Source organism: Corvus hawaiiensis, chromosome 21 (genome assembly GCF_020740725.1).
Source record: "Corvus hawaiiensis isolate bCorHaw1 chromosome 21, bCorHaw1.pri.cur, whole genome shotgun sequence".
NCBI lineage: Eukaryota > Metazoa > Chordata > Aves > Passeriformes > Corvidae > Corvus > Corvus hawaiiensis.
Window position 1 is genome coordinate 8863519 of NC_063233.1, and position 17452 is coordinate 8880970.

Below are 17452 nucleotides of genomic sequence, written 5' to 3' on the forward strand. Positions count from 1 at the left end.
CCTGGGAACTTCCCCAGAACTTTTGGATTTTAGGGCACTAGGGGAGGGGTGTGAGAGGTACTCCAGTATCCGCTGGGGAATGCATTCACGGTCCGGGATGCGGGGATGGGGAGGGCACTTCCACCTCGCCCTGAGCATTGCTAAGTGTTAAACACCTGGCCCCGGGGCTGGCAACGTGTCCCAGGGGAAGGTGCTTGCAGGTGACAGTGGGGGCACAGTGTCACCCGTTGTTTGTGTCCCCACGAGCTGCCTGGGGCGCAGCTGCTCCGGGTAATCATCTCCAAGAGCCCGTGTGTTTTGCTGGAGGCGCAGTGAGGGCTGAGCAGACACTGCCTGGGTGCTTTGGGTTTTCCGCTGTTTCCAGCTGTTCAGCAGTGCTCAGACAGGGATGTTTTTTCCTTTCCTGGTGCAAATGCCAGGGCTGTGACCCTGGCACCAGCCCTGCACCTGCTCAGGGTTTGGAAGTGGGGCAGAACCCACAGGTGGGAAAACCACACTTCCCAGTATCCCACAGCAAGGAGCAGAGCCAGAGCCACATCCGTGCCATGCCCGGTGCCCATGTCCATACCCTGTGGTCATCCAAGTGCCCAGGCCTGTCATTGCCCTATGCCAGTGCCTGTCGCCCATGACCCATGTCCCGTGTCCCATGTCCCGGTGTCCCCATGTCCCATGCCATGCCGGTGCCTGTCCCCGTGGCCACACCCTGTTCTCACCCCCGGTGCCCACGCCGCTGCCCGCAGCCCCCCACGCCCCGTGCCACGCCGGTGCCAGTGTCGCCAGTCTGTCGCACCCTCCGCAGGCTGCACCGAGCCGATGCCGGCTCCTGCCAACGCCTGGCTGGCGGCCACCGGTTATCCCAGCGCCGACCGGCAGAGGGGAATGATGGTCCGCAGGAGCCTCCCTCTTCCTCCTCCTCCTCCTTCCTCCTCCTCCTCCTCCTCCTCCTCCCGCGCCCTCCGCTCCGCGGGCTGCGCTCCCCCGGCCCCGCCGGCCCCTCCCTGCCCCAGGGCGCTGGTGGGCGATGGGTGCTCACCCACGAGGGGTGAGGGTGGGGTGACACCCCCCGCCGCCTGTGCTGCCTGTCACAGCCCCGCTGCACCGGCTTGGGGGAGGTTTTGCGGATCCTCAGGTGCCTCTCAGTCAGTGTCATCCTCTGCTCAAGGCTGGAGCTGGGGCTGGAGCTGATGGATCCTGCTCCGAGCTCTGTGTCCAGGCTGGAGCTGATGGATCCTGCTCAGAGCTCCGTACCCGGCCTGGAGCTGGGGCTGGAGCTGATGGATCCTGCTCAGAGCTCTGTGTCCAGGCTGGAGCTGATGGATCCTGCTCCGAGCTCTGTGTCCAGGCTGGAGCTGATGGATCCTGCTCAGAGCTCCGTACCCGGCCTGGAGCTGGGGCTGGAGCTGATGGATCCTGCTCAGAGCTCTGTGTCCAGGCTGGAGCTGATGGATCCTGCTCCGAGCTCTGTGTCCAGGTTGGAGCTGATGGATCCTGCTCAGAGCTCTGTGTCCAGGCTGGAGCTGATGGATCCTGCTCCGAGCTCTGTGTCCAGACTGGAGCTGATGGATCCTGCTCAGAGCTCCGCACCCGGGCTGGAGCTGGGGCTGGAGCTGATGGATTTTAGCCCTGATTCAGCAGAAGCCGGTCGAGGCAGCCCTGATTCAGCACTCTTTAATCACGTTGTTATCTGGGAGCGCAGCGCTGGAGTCAGCAGCGGGACGGAGGGTGCAGCAGCCCACGGGCACAGCATCCCTGCTCGCGGGGCTGGGCAGAGCTGCCCTCGCCTTTATCAGCAGTGGAAAGTTTTATTGCTGCAATTACGCTGCTGTTAATTGCACCGAGAGCAATTCTGGGGAAGGCGAGCGGCCCCCGGCGCGCGGGAGGGCACCTTCACCCCCTTCTCTGCCCAGCCTGGGCTGGCTCAGACCCCGGGTCCCTTAACAAGGACATGCCTTAGGCACCTCCAAGGCTTCAGAGGTGACCCCAGGTGGGTTTGTAAGTGACCAAACACTGTGCATGGGGACCTGAGCCCAGCTGCGAGGGACACCCCGACCTCCCCTTGGCTGCATCTCCTGCCCTCAACCACCCCCCCCCCCCCCTCCCCCCGCCCCGGCTCTTCCCCCACTGCGATCGGGTTTCCCGGTGATCTGGTGAGGTGGAAATAAATCCTTGTGCCAGGGTCAGTGAGAGTGGAAGGAAAACTCCACTGATTACTCCTTGTATCCGTGAGAGGGAAACAAATTTTCCTGGGCTGGAAGCTTCATCCTGCAATGTTTAGTGGCTGCAGGAACCCAGCAGGATTCTGGAGGTGGTGAGCGATGGGGAACAGCCTGTTCTGGGCACTGTGCAGGTGCATCCACCACGTCTGCTGCTGATGAGGTCAGGTTTTACACTGTGGGAATGAATTCATGGAAAATCACACGGGAGCAAGGTGGGATGATCCTCCCCACAGGCCCCGAATCCAGAAGCATCAGCTGAGGGGGCAGGAGGTCAGGGAGCTGAGCACACAGCCCCCGTCAGGCTTGGTTTGACTGCTGTGAGCATAAAAAATATCCCAAATAATCAACTTTTTTTTTTTTTTTTTTTTTTTTTCCAATTCTTCATCACGGCCACGGATTGTGGCACCAGGATCATCCAGGAGAAATCCTGGCAGGGTGAAGGACAGGTATGGAACACTTTGCTCATCATGATGGGCTAATGCACTGAAGGCTTTGAAGGCTTTAATAATTTGGGAACTATCTCACCTCGCTGCTGCCACCTCCACCATCCCAGGAGCTGCCTGAAACCACAAGAGTGCTTATTCCCCTCGGCTGGATTCCCAGGGAAATCCTTCATTTCCGAGCTGGGATAGATAAATCAGGCATCTCCAGGCAGATAAGCATTATTTCCATCTGTTCAGCGAGATGTAATTAGCTGGCATGATCAGACTTTATCAGGCTGCAGTTCCATACAACCCCAACACTGCACAGCCTCTGACGGGAAGGACACCTGTGCTGGGTCCCTTGGAGCCCCAGCACACGGGACAGGCGTGGGACAGGATGTGACAAAGCCATTTGAGCATCATTTGTACTGCTGGAGCTGCTGGTTTGTTCTCCTGAATCCAGGAGCTTCACCTGGAGCCTTTGCAGAGGGATGTGGGGAAGGAGAGCAGCGAGTTGGGAGCTGAGCCTGCCAAGGGGGATGGATTTAAAGATCCTCGGGAAGGATGGAGCCAGGAGGGGAGGCAGAAGGGCAGTGGGGGGCTGTGCCTGCACCCCTTGTGCAGAGCCAGGCTGGGCTCCCAGAAACTGCAGCTGGAAAGGAAGGACAAACCATTCCTATCCCCATCCCCATCCTCCTCAGGCATCCATCAGAGTGGAAGGGACAAAGGAAACTCTGACCAGGAGCACAGGGACAATTCCCTCTTCATGTAGCCACGTGGAGATAAACCAAAATGTGCTGGAGAAGGACAAACCACTCCCATCCCCATCCCCATCCCCATCCTCATCCCCATCCTCATCCTCTTGAGGCACCCATTGGGGGGGTGGGGAAGGAGAAAACCCTGAGCAGGAGCACGTTGGGGACAATCCCCTCTGCTCGTGGCCATGTGGGAATGCACCAAAATGTGCTGGAGAGGAAGAACAAACCACTCCCATTCCCATTCCTGTTCCCATTCCCATCCCAACCCTCCTGGGGCACCCATCAGGATGGTAGGGTGAAGGAAACCTTGACCAGGAGCACGCTGGGGATGTGGCCATGTGGGAATAAACCCAAACGTGCTGGAGAGGAAGAACAAATTCCCATCCCCATCCTCCTCAGGCATCCATCAGGGCATCAGGGGTGAAGGAAACCCTGACCAGGAGCACACCAGGGACAACCCCCTCTGCCCGTGGCCATGTGGGAATGCACCAAAATGTGCTCAACTTCTGAGTTTTGAGTTCCCAAATGTCTCCAGTCACAATAAAACCCTTCAGACAACTGCTTTACTTTCCTCTCCCAAGCTTTAGCAGCTGAGCCTGTCTCTGCCACCAGCCAGCCAAAAGCCCGGTGCTGTGCCACCATGTGACGCTGTCTGACGGTGCCAGCACATCGTGCCCACCTGCAGGTGGTTTTTGGAGCCCCAAAAGCAGCCCGCGTGTCTGTGTGACAGCTATTTCTGCGTGCCACAGACATCCCCTTCCCGTCTGCAAACCAACAATATCAACGCTGTCTATTTTTTACCTCTTCATTCAGCTTTTAGTTTTTTATTTAAGAAACACCCCAGCGGGCAAAAGAGGTGGGTGATGACTCAGTGCTCCAGTGCTTGTGTGGATTAATTTTTCAAAAATAAGGCTTTTAAACCACTTACTCGGTTTATTTAGCAGGACTATGTGTGCACTGCCTAAATCATATCCCATACATTGCTTTTTTGGAAGGGATGAAGCTTGGTTTCTAATAATGAAGTTATTTACATGGATAGATATTCCCATTTATTTTCAATTTGAAGGGAGTGGATGCATTTTCATCGCCTCTTAAATACCATCACCCCACTAAGACAGAATTCCAAATTAACTCAGAGCCAGACTCCTCAGGGACCAGCACTGGGGAAAGTGTTTAAAAGAGGAATGATTTTCTATTGGAAATGAGATCTCGCTGCAGATAAATTTCCCACGAGAATCCCTCGATATCAGCAGCATTTTGGCCAGGCAAACAAACTGCAAACAAGCCCTCTGCTAAGGGTAAAGCCTTCCTACGGAGCATCACGGGGGTGGGAAAGGGAAATATTCCAGCTTTGGAATTATTTTCCCATTGAAATGAGTCCGAGGGCTGAGAACAGTGTTAGGATGGAAAAGGCTGATGCACCGTGGGCATTCCCGAGGGTGCTGGCACAGATGCAGGTGGCATCTGGGTGCCAGTTGATGTCCTTGATTTTGGCCACGTGGGGAGTGTTCGGCTCGCAGGGATCACCCGCATCCCTCCCTGCGCCCCTGCCCAAAAAAGCGGATTCTTGGCTCCAGGGTGGCATCCCCCTGGCACTGCGAGGGGGAAGGACCCGCTGGTGTCCCCCGGGGTGGTGGCACCGCTGCAGGGCTGGTGGCACAGGCGGGGAGGGATGTGAGCATCCTGCCGCCCCCTGCCCAGCCCCGCGGCGGCCGAGGGCAGCTATTTCAGGAGGATAAACAGGATGCCTCAGCTCGGCCACCTCCGATCCTCCCTCCCACCGCTCCCGGGTAAACAAGTCCAGCCCAGGAAAAGCCTCCTGGAGCCCTTTCCACGTTTCCAAGCCAAGCAGCTGAGACGAGCTTCGCCCAGCCCAGCCCCAGCTTCCAGAGGTCTGGAAGCATCCAGGGAGCAGAGCGATCCCAAGGCGTGCATCCACCTCGGCAGCGACTCCCCGGAGCCGCCCTGAGGCTGGGAACAGCTTGAACTTTCTGGTCACGCCACCACGTCCTCCTCCTCTTCCTCCCTCGGTCACACCCCGAGCTGCTGGCGGTGCCCGGGCTCTGGGAATGACGCCGGCGAGGCCTTTCCTCCCTGCGGATCGTGCCCAGGCAGCGCCGCAGGATCCTGCGAGGCCGTTTCCGCCTGTTGCTCTCGGCAAAGGAGCCGCGGCAGCAGCAGCAAGAGGAAGGAGGAGCTTTTCCACCGCTTCCTCCAGCGCCGCAGCTCCAGCTGCTCCCTTCCCGGCTGTGTCCGAGGAGACTTTGCAGGATCGGTGGAACATTCCCGGGTTTAGTGTCGCTCTCCGAGTGTGCCCTCCTGCTCCCTGAGATGCCCCCATCCCGGGACAGCTCCTGCTCCCAAATCTGTGGCCGGGGCGGGTTTTAAATCAACTCGAGCGTTTCCCATCGCGTTCTCCCGCGGGCTGGGGAGGGCGCGGGGCCCCTCGCTGTGCCCGCTGCCCGCCGGCTCCCACGCCCGCTCTCCACCTTGGCAGCGCCCGAGCCAAGGTCAAGGCTGGCGGCCGCGGGGTGTGGGCGCAGGTGGGACGGAGCCCGGGTGTTGCAATGCCGGGGCTGGGGCAGCGCGGTGCCAGCACGGAGCCGGTTTTCCCAGCGGGACTGCGGGGGGGACACCGGGCACTGCCCAGCGCCCGGCTCCATCCTGCCCATCCCCCTCCTCCCCCTCCGGCAATTAGCGCGGCTAATTACCCGCCGGGGGGACACTCGCAGCCTCTCCCTGCTCCCGGGGGCGGCGGGAGGGACGCGGGGCGGTGCGGGAGGAGTGGCCGGGGGGGGGCCGTGGGGCGCCGCGCTGCCGGGCCGCCCCGAGCGCTGCCTTCCTCCTCCTCCTCGTCCTTCTCCTCCTCCTCCTCCCTCTTCCCTCCTCCTCCTGCCGCTCCTCCCGCCGCCCGGCCCGGCCCGGCTCCGCTCGCCATGGGAGATGTGGTCTCCACGCACCTGGACGAGGGTCGCCGCCAGCACATCGCGGGTGAGCCCCCGACGCGCCCCCCGCTCCGCTCCTCCTCGGCGGGATCTCCCCATCCCTCCTTCAATCCCTTTGGGACCCCCCCGCTCAGTGTTCCCGGGACCCCCACGCCTGCTCTTCGCCTCTCTCTCGCTCTCTAACCTTTTTAATTTTTAGCTTCCCTGTGGTTTTGCCTGGGCGCAGCTCGGGGGGCTCCGGGGGGTACCCGAGGTGCCCGTCTGCCTCCCAAATGGAAGGTTGGATTGTGCCGGGGGTGTTTGTGTTGGCGGCGGGGCTCGGGGACCCCTCGGGCTGCGGGGAGGGAAGAGGGGAGCTGGGCTCCGGGGGGATGCTGGAAGCCGGGTCCAGCGCGGGGACACCGCTGTCAGCACGGGGACTGCTGGGGCTGGCTGGCAGATGAGTCTCATCCCCCTTTGCATTGCTGGGAGATCATTAGGAAAAGCCCTCCTCAAAGGTTCTGGCTGCCTCCAGCCTGCCCCGGCACAGGCAGGACACAGCAGTGCCCCCGCCAGCGCCGTGGGACGGGCAAGGGTGACAATGGGGTCATTGAGAGCCCGTCTGTCCCCGGGCGGCAGCGCCTCGCCCGTGGCACAGGATGTCTGGCCAGAGCTGCCTGGGAAGCGCGGAACGCGGGGTTACGGCTCCGCACAGGCTGGGATTGTGTGAAGCAGTGGCTGGGGGGAAGGTCAGGGCTGCTAATTGGGGTCTGTGGTGACACTCCTGACCCCTGTGAGTGGGGTCACCCCTCCGTCGCGGTGCTGGGCTCCCCCAAGCCACTTTGTGATGCGGGCTCTTGGCTCCCAGGGGCTGCTGAGCGGGCAGGACGTAACCTCCGAGCCCTTTCACGCCCCAGCTTTGGTTTCAGCTCCCCAGGCGGGCAAAGCCTCGTCTCCAGTGGGTGAAGCCACCCCCGCACCCAGCGGAGCCGCACCTGGGTGGGTGTCACCGCCGAGGGTGGCTTCATGCTGGACTTTGTGCGGCTCGCAGGCAGCTCAAGGGCTGGGGAGCGCCGATGTTTTGGAGGTGACTCCGCCATATCACTCCTCTGTCTCGGCCATAAAGCCGCGGGAGTGGCTCTGAAGTCCTTTTGTCCCCGAGGGCTCTGGGGGAAGAGCTGCTGCCGGCGGAGCAGCGCTGGAGCTGCCGTGGGGCTGGCACAGGGACACGGTGTCTCGCGGTGCAGCCCCTCCGCCCTGCCAGGCCCCATCCTGGCAGGAATGCTTACGTGGTATGCGGCTCAGCAGGACGCCAGCAGGTTTCTGAGCTTTGAAGGAGAGCTTGGAACTCGCTCTGGGGTTTTCATCTCGCATTAGTTAAAGCTCAGCCCGGCTGATCCGCGAGGCTGCACCGGGTCGGGGCTGCCCATGGCGTGTTTGGATCCAAAGCAGATCCCGAATCTCCCTGAAACTTGCTGGTTGTCAGTGCAGAGATAGCTCCCTGTGCAAGCCCCTGTGATCCTAATCCTGAAGAATAACAAGGAAAAGCCTGGCTGGGTTTCCTGTGCAGGGATCTGTCTCTGCTGGGTCAAGGACTGGGTGTTTGCAAGGCCAGGCTGGATGGTTGCACCCCGGCAGGGGCTGAGCTGTCAGCCCAGGGTGGGTTTTAACCCATGCCTGGGGGCTGCAGAGGCCTTTTTGTGGGAAAAAAGTTTTAATGGGAAAAAGATTTCCTGAGGGAAAAAAAAAGATTCCTGTGGAATAGGATTATGGAGACTGGGCTGGAAGATGCTGCAGCTCCAGAGGTTTGGGGTGAGTAGGGGGGGACACACCTGTACTGGGACACCTCCCTGTGAGAGACAGGGGCAAACTGGGTTCCTGGAGCACCTCTGTGCTCCTGCCAGGGCTCCTGGCTGGCTGAGGATCCCCCGGAGCTGGGAGGGGCTGTAACCCAGCAGGCAAGGCACGACTTGCTGTCAGGCATGCAAACCAACGTGGCGGGGAAAACTCCGGGTTTTCCTGCCTAGCTCGGCCTGTTCTCCGCTGCCGCTGCCCCAGGAGGGATCCAGCCCTTCTCCAAGCAGCTTTTCCCACTTGTCCTCCCAAATTTGGGGAGTTTGGATTTGCTGTCCAGGCTGCCATGACCCCTGGTTGCTCGAGGACCAGGAGCTCTTTGTGCTTGGCAGTGCTTCCCAAGGTTGCAGCCTCTTAGACCAGCAGAGCTGCTGGGGAGAGCCTGGGCCAGACCTGTGCCCCTCCTGGGAATGGGTTAAAGGCAGGAGGAGGTGGGAAAAGCCCTGCCATGCCCACAGTGCCCAGGCTGTGGGGTCCCATGCCCTGTCCCGGCCCATGTGGTTGTGGCTGCGTGAGGCTCGTGCCAATGTCTCCCAGAAGTCATGAGCCACACACGTGTGACTTGGGTGGCTCAGGACCAGGGTCTTTCCTCCCTCTGGTGGGGCTGGAGGGCTCCGGGCAGGCATGGAGGCAGCTCCCTGCTGGGGATGCTGGGGCTGTCTGGAGGAGCTCTCTGCAGCTCCTGCACTCCAGTCTCCAGGGTCTCTCTGACCAGTGCTTCCTCCTGCCACCCTGCTTTGGACATCTTCCTGCCTGAGTCATCCAGTTTGTTTGTCAACACCCTTCGGCTGCCCTCCTCCTCCTCTTCCTCCTAGATGTGGTTTGGGAGTTGCTTCCAACCTGCTCTATGGGCTGGAGCAGGGACTGGCTCATCCTCCTTGTGCAAGGACGCCCAGCATGGGCACCCTCAGCTGGGCACACGAGGGTGGCAGGGATGGAGTGTCCTGGGAAACCAGGGTGTCACTGGGTGCCCTGGAGTTTTGCAGTGTCCTCTCCTGTCCGGGGCAGTGGGTGCTCTCAGCATGGGACTGGATGAAGCTCTTCCCTCATGCTGGAGTAACTCCTTCCCTAGAGCATCCCATGGACCCCTCCTGCTGGGGGCTGAGGTGAAGTGTGGCTGGCAGGAGCTGGCTGGGGTCTGGGTGGAGCTGGTACTCCTGAGCCCAGGGGTGGCAGAGCCCAGGGATGCAGCAGGAGCCGCCGGATGTCTCCGTGACCAGAGGGATGTGGGGGTGGGCGGCAGCACAGGGAGGGTCCCTGGGAGCTCACACCTTGCTCTGGCATCTCCGGGGAGTCGCCAGCCCGTTAATTACGGAGTGAAGCAGCTGCTAATTTCGGGGTAGGACTTCCACGGGCACCAGCCCACGCAGAGGTGGCGGAGGTGACACCGAGCCTCATCCCTGGAGCCGGACCTGCAGCCTCCCTGCTCCAGCGAGCTTTGCCAGGCATCGGTGTCTGCATATCCCTGATCCCACCAAGCAGGAGGCTGGATGCCGATGGCGTGGGCTGCAGGGCCGGCTCCAGATGTGCCAGAAGGCACCAGGCTGTGGCGAGCCCCAGGGATGGAGGGCTCGGTGTCCTCCTCCTGCTGGCAGCGGGAGCAGGTTCGCTGTGGCTTTTCCCTAAGCGTGACACTCATTTCCCAGCCTTTGCCGCAGCTCAGCTCCAGCCGGCGTGGGAGGCAGAGGCTGCCGGGCTCTGGGGTTGGTCTTGAGGCTGAAACCCTCACCCTGCCCCGGGGGAGCCGCGCAGGGAGGCTCCGAGGGCTCGGCGCTGCAGCCGTGGAGTGGTTTCTCCCAACGAAACGTGTGTCTTTCATCGCCAAATAAATAACTCCCCTGGCACGTCAGGGCTCCCTGCCAGCGGCGAGGGCTGGTTCTGGCAAGCTGGGGCTTTACCTGCAGCCGTCGTGTCGGGGCACGGGGCGCGCTCCGAGCCAGCGTGTTGGGGCAGGGGACATTGTTCTGGTGGCCTTCCCACGTGGGCAGGCCATGGGAGCCCTCCCGGCCGTGCTCAGCCCCGGGGCAGAGCCTGCCTTCCCTCGGGGAGGGCTTTCCCTGCCTCCCCCAGCCAGGGTTTAGCCACAGGCTTCGGCTGGAGCGAGCTGGGGCACGCACGGAGGGGATCCCTGCTCTGCCTGCGAGAGGCAGGGCTGGGACAGGAGGAACTGAGCCAGGATGGCAGCTGAGAGCTCTCCTTGGGCCAGCCCAGGGAGAGAAAATATCCCCAGAGCAGGACACCCCCACGGCAGTGTCAGACACCCCAAAATCCACTGCAGGGACACAGCCAGGAGCTGGGATTTCCCAAGCCTTTGCCTCCCCTCCTGCCCAAATCACTGCAGAGGCTGGCTCAGAGCTCAGAGGGGCTCGGTGCCTCTTGGCACAGCCCCTGTCAGCTCCATCCCACCCTCCTGGGACTGACAGGCTCCATGTCTCCAAGCTTTCCAGCAGGAAGAAGGGCTGGAGGGATCCAGAGATGTTTATCCACGGGCACTTGATGGGGCAAGGTGTGAAGGCAGGTGAGGATGGGCTCTCCAGGACCTGCTCTGCCCCTGCAGGACCCAGCTCTGCTCCCACCACCCACTTTGTGGGGGATCTCACCTCATCGTGGGGCTGCAGCCCCCACAGCCCACCTGGTGAGGTCCCCTAGCAGGAGCTGTGCCCTGTCCCCAGCCCCTGGCTGGCCTTGAGGCCTTGTCCCGTGCCTGGGGGTGCCTGCAGTGGCTCCATGGAGAGCCCAGTGCCGGGGTCAGGAGGGGAGGGAGGAAGGGGCAGAGCAGAGTAGCTTTTGCTGCCTCCCAGTCTCTTGGACCAGCAGGGGAGGAAGCAATAAAACTCCACCTTTTCCCCCTTTTCAAAGGGAAAGAGCAGCGACATCTGACACAGGCCCCAGCTCTGGTAGAGCACCGTGCCCTTCTCCGTGCTTTCCTGCCCTTTGCCATGCCCTCCTGCCCTTTTTTGTCCACTCCTGCCCTCGCTGGCAGGGATCTCTCTGGGGAATTCCTCTTGGGAACTCGGCCTCCTTCACTAGGGGAGTCCCCAGATGGGACATTCCCTCACAGCAGGATGGATGGGACACTGCCCTGGAGGTGACAGAGGACCTGGGGCAGGGTCTCGCCCATCTCCTGCTATGCTGGTGGTTCCTGGGACACAGGACACTTGTCCTGGCTTCCTCTCTCCCTCTGCCAGCTCTGCTCAGCCCCTTGGGAGGTTTCCCTGCATGAAGGAATGTGCCCAAAGCTGAGGTGAGCCAGCTCCCAGACCCCAAAGTAGTGATGGGACAGCATCCTGTGGGATGGGTATGGAGGAGCTGGGGGGGGGAGCTCCAGGACAGGCTCCAGGACAGGCTCAGGGCTGTTTTCTTCAAATCCCTCTTGGCTGGGTTGTTTTTTTGGATACACATAAAAATCTTTGTTTGGTCTCCTCCCCCGGGGCTGGATTGGGTTTCCCACTGGCACTGTCCAGCTGGGCACAGGGACAGCGTGCCAGGTTTGGTGCCTCTCCCTGGGGCTGGGCACAAGGGAAGCGGCTGCCGGGACATCCCGGAGCACGGACTGCCAGCCCCCAGCTGCTCCCAGCATAGAGATGCCCAAGTTTGCTCCATCCCCTTTGCCGTGGGGACCTCAGCTCCCCATCCCATGGCTCCCAGGAGGATGTGGATGCCTGTGCACACCCCGGATTGCGCCATTCCCGAGGGCTGCAATGCAGCCCAGCCGGTGCTGGGGGATGAGCTGGACCTTGTCTGGGCAGGGGTGGTGCTGGTTCCCACCCTGCTGTGGTGAGAACCAGAGCGGTGGCAGCTCTTCTCCGCCCTGGCCAGGTGCTGGTGGCACCCAGGGGGATGAGGGACACGTGGGGTGATGTGGTTGCAGCCAGGATGAGGGCAGTGGCTGTTGGTCCAGCTCAGGGTTTGGGGTTGGTGTTCAGCTTGAGCCAAGTCCCCTACAGGGAAGCTCCATCCTCCCACAGCCACCTGTGTCCATGGGACATATCCTGACAGTCCTGGGAGTGCAGTCACCTCTGCTGGTGGCTTGAGCCCGGTCCCTGTGCCCACTGTCAGGTGGCTCTCTGCTTTGGGGTGGCTTTAACCCAGCTATGAGGGCACCTGTGCCCCACGGCTTTGGAGCATTGCCCCAAAGGCTGCTCCAAGGGGAAAGGGGGCTTGCAGGTTGGATGGGGGCAGGAATCTCCTCCTCCCACATCCCTCGGAGGCTGTTTGGGCAGGGAGGCTCAGGGCAGGCACCTCGGCCCAGCCCCGGGAGCCGCTGGAAGGCCCCGCTGCTGTTTGTTATTCACAGGCACATTCCTCGCACGCAGCAGCCCCGCACTGCCTTGTTCCCGGGAAGCAGCGGGACACCGGCATCCACGCCACGGGAAAACACCCGCCGGCACGTAGCCGGCCGCTGATCCCTGTCCTGCCGGGCTGGACGTGACCCCGAGCCACGGCAAGGGGCTGGAGCAGGGGGCTGAGCCCGGCTCACAGCCGGGATAGCGGAGCAGGAGCAGCGGTGTCCAAAGAAGCAGCAGAAGGTGTCCAAAGCTTGGCTGAGAGTGGTTTTTTCAGTGTTTTTCAGCTGTTCAGAGGTTGAGGAGCTGCTGCTGAATGTGCCGCTTCATTTTTAAACCCGTGGTTGGCTCCAGAGCCTCGCAGGGCCATGGGAGCACGGCTGTGTCCCGGCAGGTTGGATTGCCGTGGGCTGGGAGGGCAGCGGCGTTGGTGGTGGGAGATGGGCTGGGTGCTCCAGGGTGGGCACGCAGCCCTGGGTGGGCACGCAGCCCTGGGAGCACCCGCGGGGTCCCAGCCGGCCGAGGGGACAGCGCAGGGTGCTGGGGATGGGGGCAGCTCTCTCAGAGCCGTGTCCCCGGCGGGTGCCCCAGCCCTGCGCTGGCACCACGGGCGCTTCTGACTCATCCGGGGGCAGAGCCCGGCACGGCACAGGCTCGGCCAGAGAGGATGAACCGGTTCAGGCCCGGCCCCAGCTGGTTTCTCCGGCGAGGCTCCGCTGCCTCATCCCTTCCTACCCGGCCTGCCCAGCCTTCCCAGCGCGGCTGAGTCACAGCGCAGCCGGCCGCTCCCGAGCTGCTGCCTGGGGGAGGCACGGCATGCTCCCTTTCCACCCCCACCGGCCTTCGGAGCTGGTTTTGGGCAATACTTTCAGTTCTGAAAATATTCCCGATGGATTTTGGATAGTGCTGGAGCCTGGCAGTGCCCCTGTCCTGCCACCTCCCTGGCGCTGAGCCCTGCCTGGCATCAGAGCAGCCTCTGCTCCTGTCTTGTTCCAGTCAAGCTCAGTGCCAGTCCTGAGAGCAGCCCGGAGCAGGAACACCCCGGGGTGGGTTTGGGTGGGTTTGTGTGAAGGGTGCGGGGAGGTCAGAGGGGAAACTCTCCCAGATTTTGCTCTCCCCCATTTTCCTTTCCCTGCTCCAGCCTCTCCTGGTTTGTATGAGAGAGGGAGATACGGAGAGCTGCTGGGTCAGCCCCTGGGTTTTGCTGTTATTAGGAACAAAACCTCCTCCAGCCCTTCTCTGTCACAGTGCCCCGGGGTGAGGAACTGGTGCCCAACTTCCCCCAGTCCTGGCATCTCCTCTGGGTGCTCAGCCGGGCTGAGTCAGGCCCATATGAAGGAGTTTGCTGTTTCTGGGTGGAAATGAGCTCACATTCAAATTCCCGAAACCCTAAACTGCCGGCTGGGGCTTAACCCTTTGGGTGCACCCGTTGGCTCTGCAGGGTTCCTGTGCCCCATCCGTAGTGGCACTGTCCCTTGTGCTGGCTGGCACTGCACTCCTGGTGCTCAGCCTACCTGGCGCCATCTCCTGCTGTCACTGTCTTTCCCAAATTCCTGCTGGGGTGAGCCTGGGATGAGCCAGGACAGCCCAGGGCCATGGGTCCTGCTCAGAGCTCGTGGGGTGCCCTGGGCACCTCATCCATGGCATCCTGTGCCCCCCATCCATGTGTGCACCCCATCCTCGCCGTGCTGTTCCCTCGGGGGATGCCCACACACTCTGTCTGCACAATGCCAGGATTTGGGACACAGGAGGACAGCTGAGGGACAGTGGGAACATGGCCTGGCTGTGCCTGGACCAGGCAGCAGAGAGGGCTGGAGCAGCCCCACAGAGAGAGGGATGACCTGGGGACATCACCTGGGGACAGTCAGTGGCATCCACATCCCTGCAGTGGCTTTGTTTCCCTTGCTGGAAGAGCCATCACTGGCCCTGTCAGTGCCTCCGTGGTGATTGTCCCTATCAGTGCCAGTGGTCTGGGGCTGCTGGGAGCCCCCCCGCAGCCTGCCCCCGCTCACTAATCATTTACTGGCTAAATTAGTAATTAACTCCTCACCCAGCAGCCTCAGCAAGCTGCCCACGGGTCACCTGTCCCACAGGGACTGTCCCCAGGGCAGGGACACCCAGCAGAGGGACGTGAGGACGTGTCCCCACCGTGTCTGCTCCTGCCCTGCCCTGCAAGCACAGCCCTGCCAATCCCCCCGGCGGAGCTGCCCGGGGGACACCGGACACTGCGTGGGGCCGGGGGGAGCTGGCCTGAGTCCGGCTGTCCCACAGAGCTGGGGAAGGAGCCAGGCCAGGCCACAGCCCCCCCCCCAGCCTGGGGGTTCTGCTTCAATGAGCTGGTTTGGCCTTTTTGTTTTTCTTAATTTTTTCTGGACCAAGAGGAAAATTCCCTGCCTGGGGTGAGGCATCCTGTGGCACCCACAGGGGTTTGGGCACCCTGCGCCAGCTCCTGCTGCCACTCCACTCCTGGGATAGTGGAAGGTGTCCCTGCCCGTGGCAGGGTGTGGAATGGGATGAGCTTTGAGGTCACTTCCAACCCAAACCAATCTTTTCTTCCATGATTCCACGATTCCATATCCTCCCAGGGGGCTTCTGCAGAGGGCTGGGATTCCAAAGGCACCTCACCCCCTGGACAGATGTAAAGTGGACACGTGAGGGCCGTGGCTGCCAGACGGGATGTGGGCTTGGAGGAGGATGCAGATGACTGTTCCTACTGGGATTTGCCAGCTGCTGGCCTGCAGCCCCTCCGAGGGGGGTGTGTGAGCACACGTGTGTGGGTGTGCATGTTGGAAAAGAGAAGGTCCTGTGGAGACCTCATAGCTCCTTCCAGTGTCTGAAGGGGCCACAAGGAATTTGGAGAGGGACTTTCATGAGGAATTGTAGTGACAGGACAAGGGGGAATGGCTTCAAACTGAAAGAAGGGAAATTAGGTGAGATACTGGGAATAAATAGTTCCCTGTGAGGGTGGGCAGGCCCTGGCACAGGGTGCCCAGAGCAGCTGGGGCTGCCCCTGGATCCCTGGCAGTGCCCAAGACCAGGCTGGACAGGGCTTGGAGCACCCTGAGACAGTGGAAGGTGTGTCTGGGGTGGCACTGGATGGGCTGTAAGGTCCTTCCAACCCAACCCATTCCCTGATGCCCTGCTGATGGGTGTGCCTGTGTCTGTGGGTGCCCCAGAACTCTGGTCCCCACTGCCTTTGGGAGCAGCTGAGGGACCAAGCCCTGGGGACACACCTGGGCTGAGCCCCGTCCCTGTCCCCATCAAGCTCTGTCCCACCAGGGACACGTGGCATCCCCAATAACCCCGTAGGAGGTTGAGAGAACACTGAGAGAGAATGAGGAGGAGGAGGAGGAGGAAGGACAAGGAAATTTTGGAGCAAACCTGTGCAGGACTGACCTCCCATGGCTGAGTCTGCTGAGCGGGCTGCCCAGGCCTGGGCTATTTCCAGCAGCACTCCCATTCTCACATGATCTCAAGGACATGAGGAAAACGAGCTCTGGACACACACTGGTGCTGGAAGGGCTCTCCATGAGCCTGGGAATGCGGGATGGGGTTTCTGGAGCTCCTGCTGTGGTGGAACAACCTGCAGGCAACAAATGCAGCAGCTGGAGGGAAGAGCAAGGTCCAGCTGTGCAGGCTGGGCTCCAGGTGATCAGGGCTCTGGGTCACACCTGCAGCTCATGGATTGGTTTTTTTCCCCCACCTCTCAGAGGTGGGGCTGGCTCTGGTCTTATGGGAGGTTGGGATCAGAGTTGGCTCTGCCTTGGGATGTGCCTGTGTTGGAGAGAGTCCAGAGGAGGCCAAGGAGCTGCTCCCAGGGTTGGACCCCCTCTGCTCAGGAGCCAGGCTGGGAGAGCTGGGGGTGCTCACCTGGAGAGGAGAAGGCTCCAGGGAGAGCTCAGAGCCCCTTGCAGGGCCTAAAGCGGCTCCAGGAGAGCTGCAGAGGGACTGGGGATAAGGACTGGAGGGACAGGACACAGGGAATGGCTTCACACTGAAACAGAGCAGGGCTGGATGGGAGATTGGGCAGGAATTGTTCCCTGGGAGGGTGGGCAGGCCCTGGCACAGGGTGCCCAGAGCAGCTGGGGCTGCCCCTGGATCCCTGGCAGTGCCCAAGGCCAGGCTGGACATTGGGGCTTGGAGCAGCCTGGGACAGTGGGAGGTGTCCCTGCCCGTGGCAGGGGGTGGGATGAGTTTTAAGGTCCCTTCCAACCCAAACCATTCCATGATTCCATGTGTGGGGCTGATTACGCTCCTGGAGATGTTTCCAAGGGCAGCACACAGCCAGTCCCGGCTGCTGGACCAGCTTGGACAGTTTGCCTTTGGAACCCTGAAGGCAAAATCCACCTCCTGCCCTGGCTCAGAGGGACCAAGACCCAGCCAGGGCTGCCCTGGCCGGGCTGTGACCTCAGAGCAGGCGAGGGCTGCACCTGCCTTTGGGGCACCGATGGCTCCAGGGCTGTGCCCTGGCCGTGCCCTGCCTGGGCTCAGTGACAGCTGCGGTGGCCGGTCAGGGGGCTGGGCAGGACAGGAGCCTCCTCTCCTGGCTGGTTTCACCCACAGGAGCCTCGGGCTCTGCGCTCCTCGAGCGTCACCCGCGACAAGGACAAAGCTGTGCTGCCCTGCTCTGTCCCCATGAACTCACGGGGCCACCTGCCCTGCTGTGCCCCCAGCCCAGGCTGGGTGTGGGGGTCCCTGGGGACCTGGCAGGGAGGGCTGGAGCGTGGCTGGGAGCTGCTGTGGCCCTGTCCTTGCTCCCAGCATCCCACACCCACATCGGCTCGGGCTTTGCCGATGCCCAGAGCCCTCTCCGCGCCCTCCCCGGCTGTGCAGCCCCTTTATCCCCCTCCTCCTGCAGCCACCACGCGCGGCTGAGTCACGGAGAGACAGGAGGGGCGCAGGAGGCTGGGGACAGAGGAGCTCTGTGACCAGAGGTGCTGGCACAGGGATCCTGCTGAGCCAGGCGTTGGTGCTGCCGGTGCTCTTGGAACC

The 17452-nt window shown here is 61.8% G+C and overlaps 1 protein-coding gene across 1 annotated transcript in view; it reads left to right on the forward strand.

Annotated features, from left to right (window-relative positions):
• The first annotated feature begins 6255 nt into the window (after nt 1-6255).
• NIBAN2 (niban apoptosis regulator 2) overlaps nt 6256-17452 on the forward strand; it is a 29932-nt gene continuing 18735 nt past the window's right edge. The window contains exon 1 of the mRNA XM_048325499.1: nt 6256-6387. Within this exon, the coding sequence (XP_048181456.1) occupies nt 6333-6387 (55 nt within the window). The 5' untranslated portion in view covers nt 6256-6332. The remainder of the gene's footprint in view (nt 6388-17452) is intronic.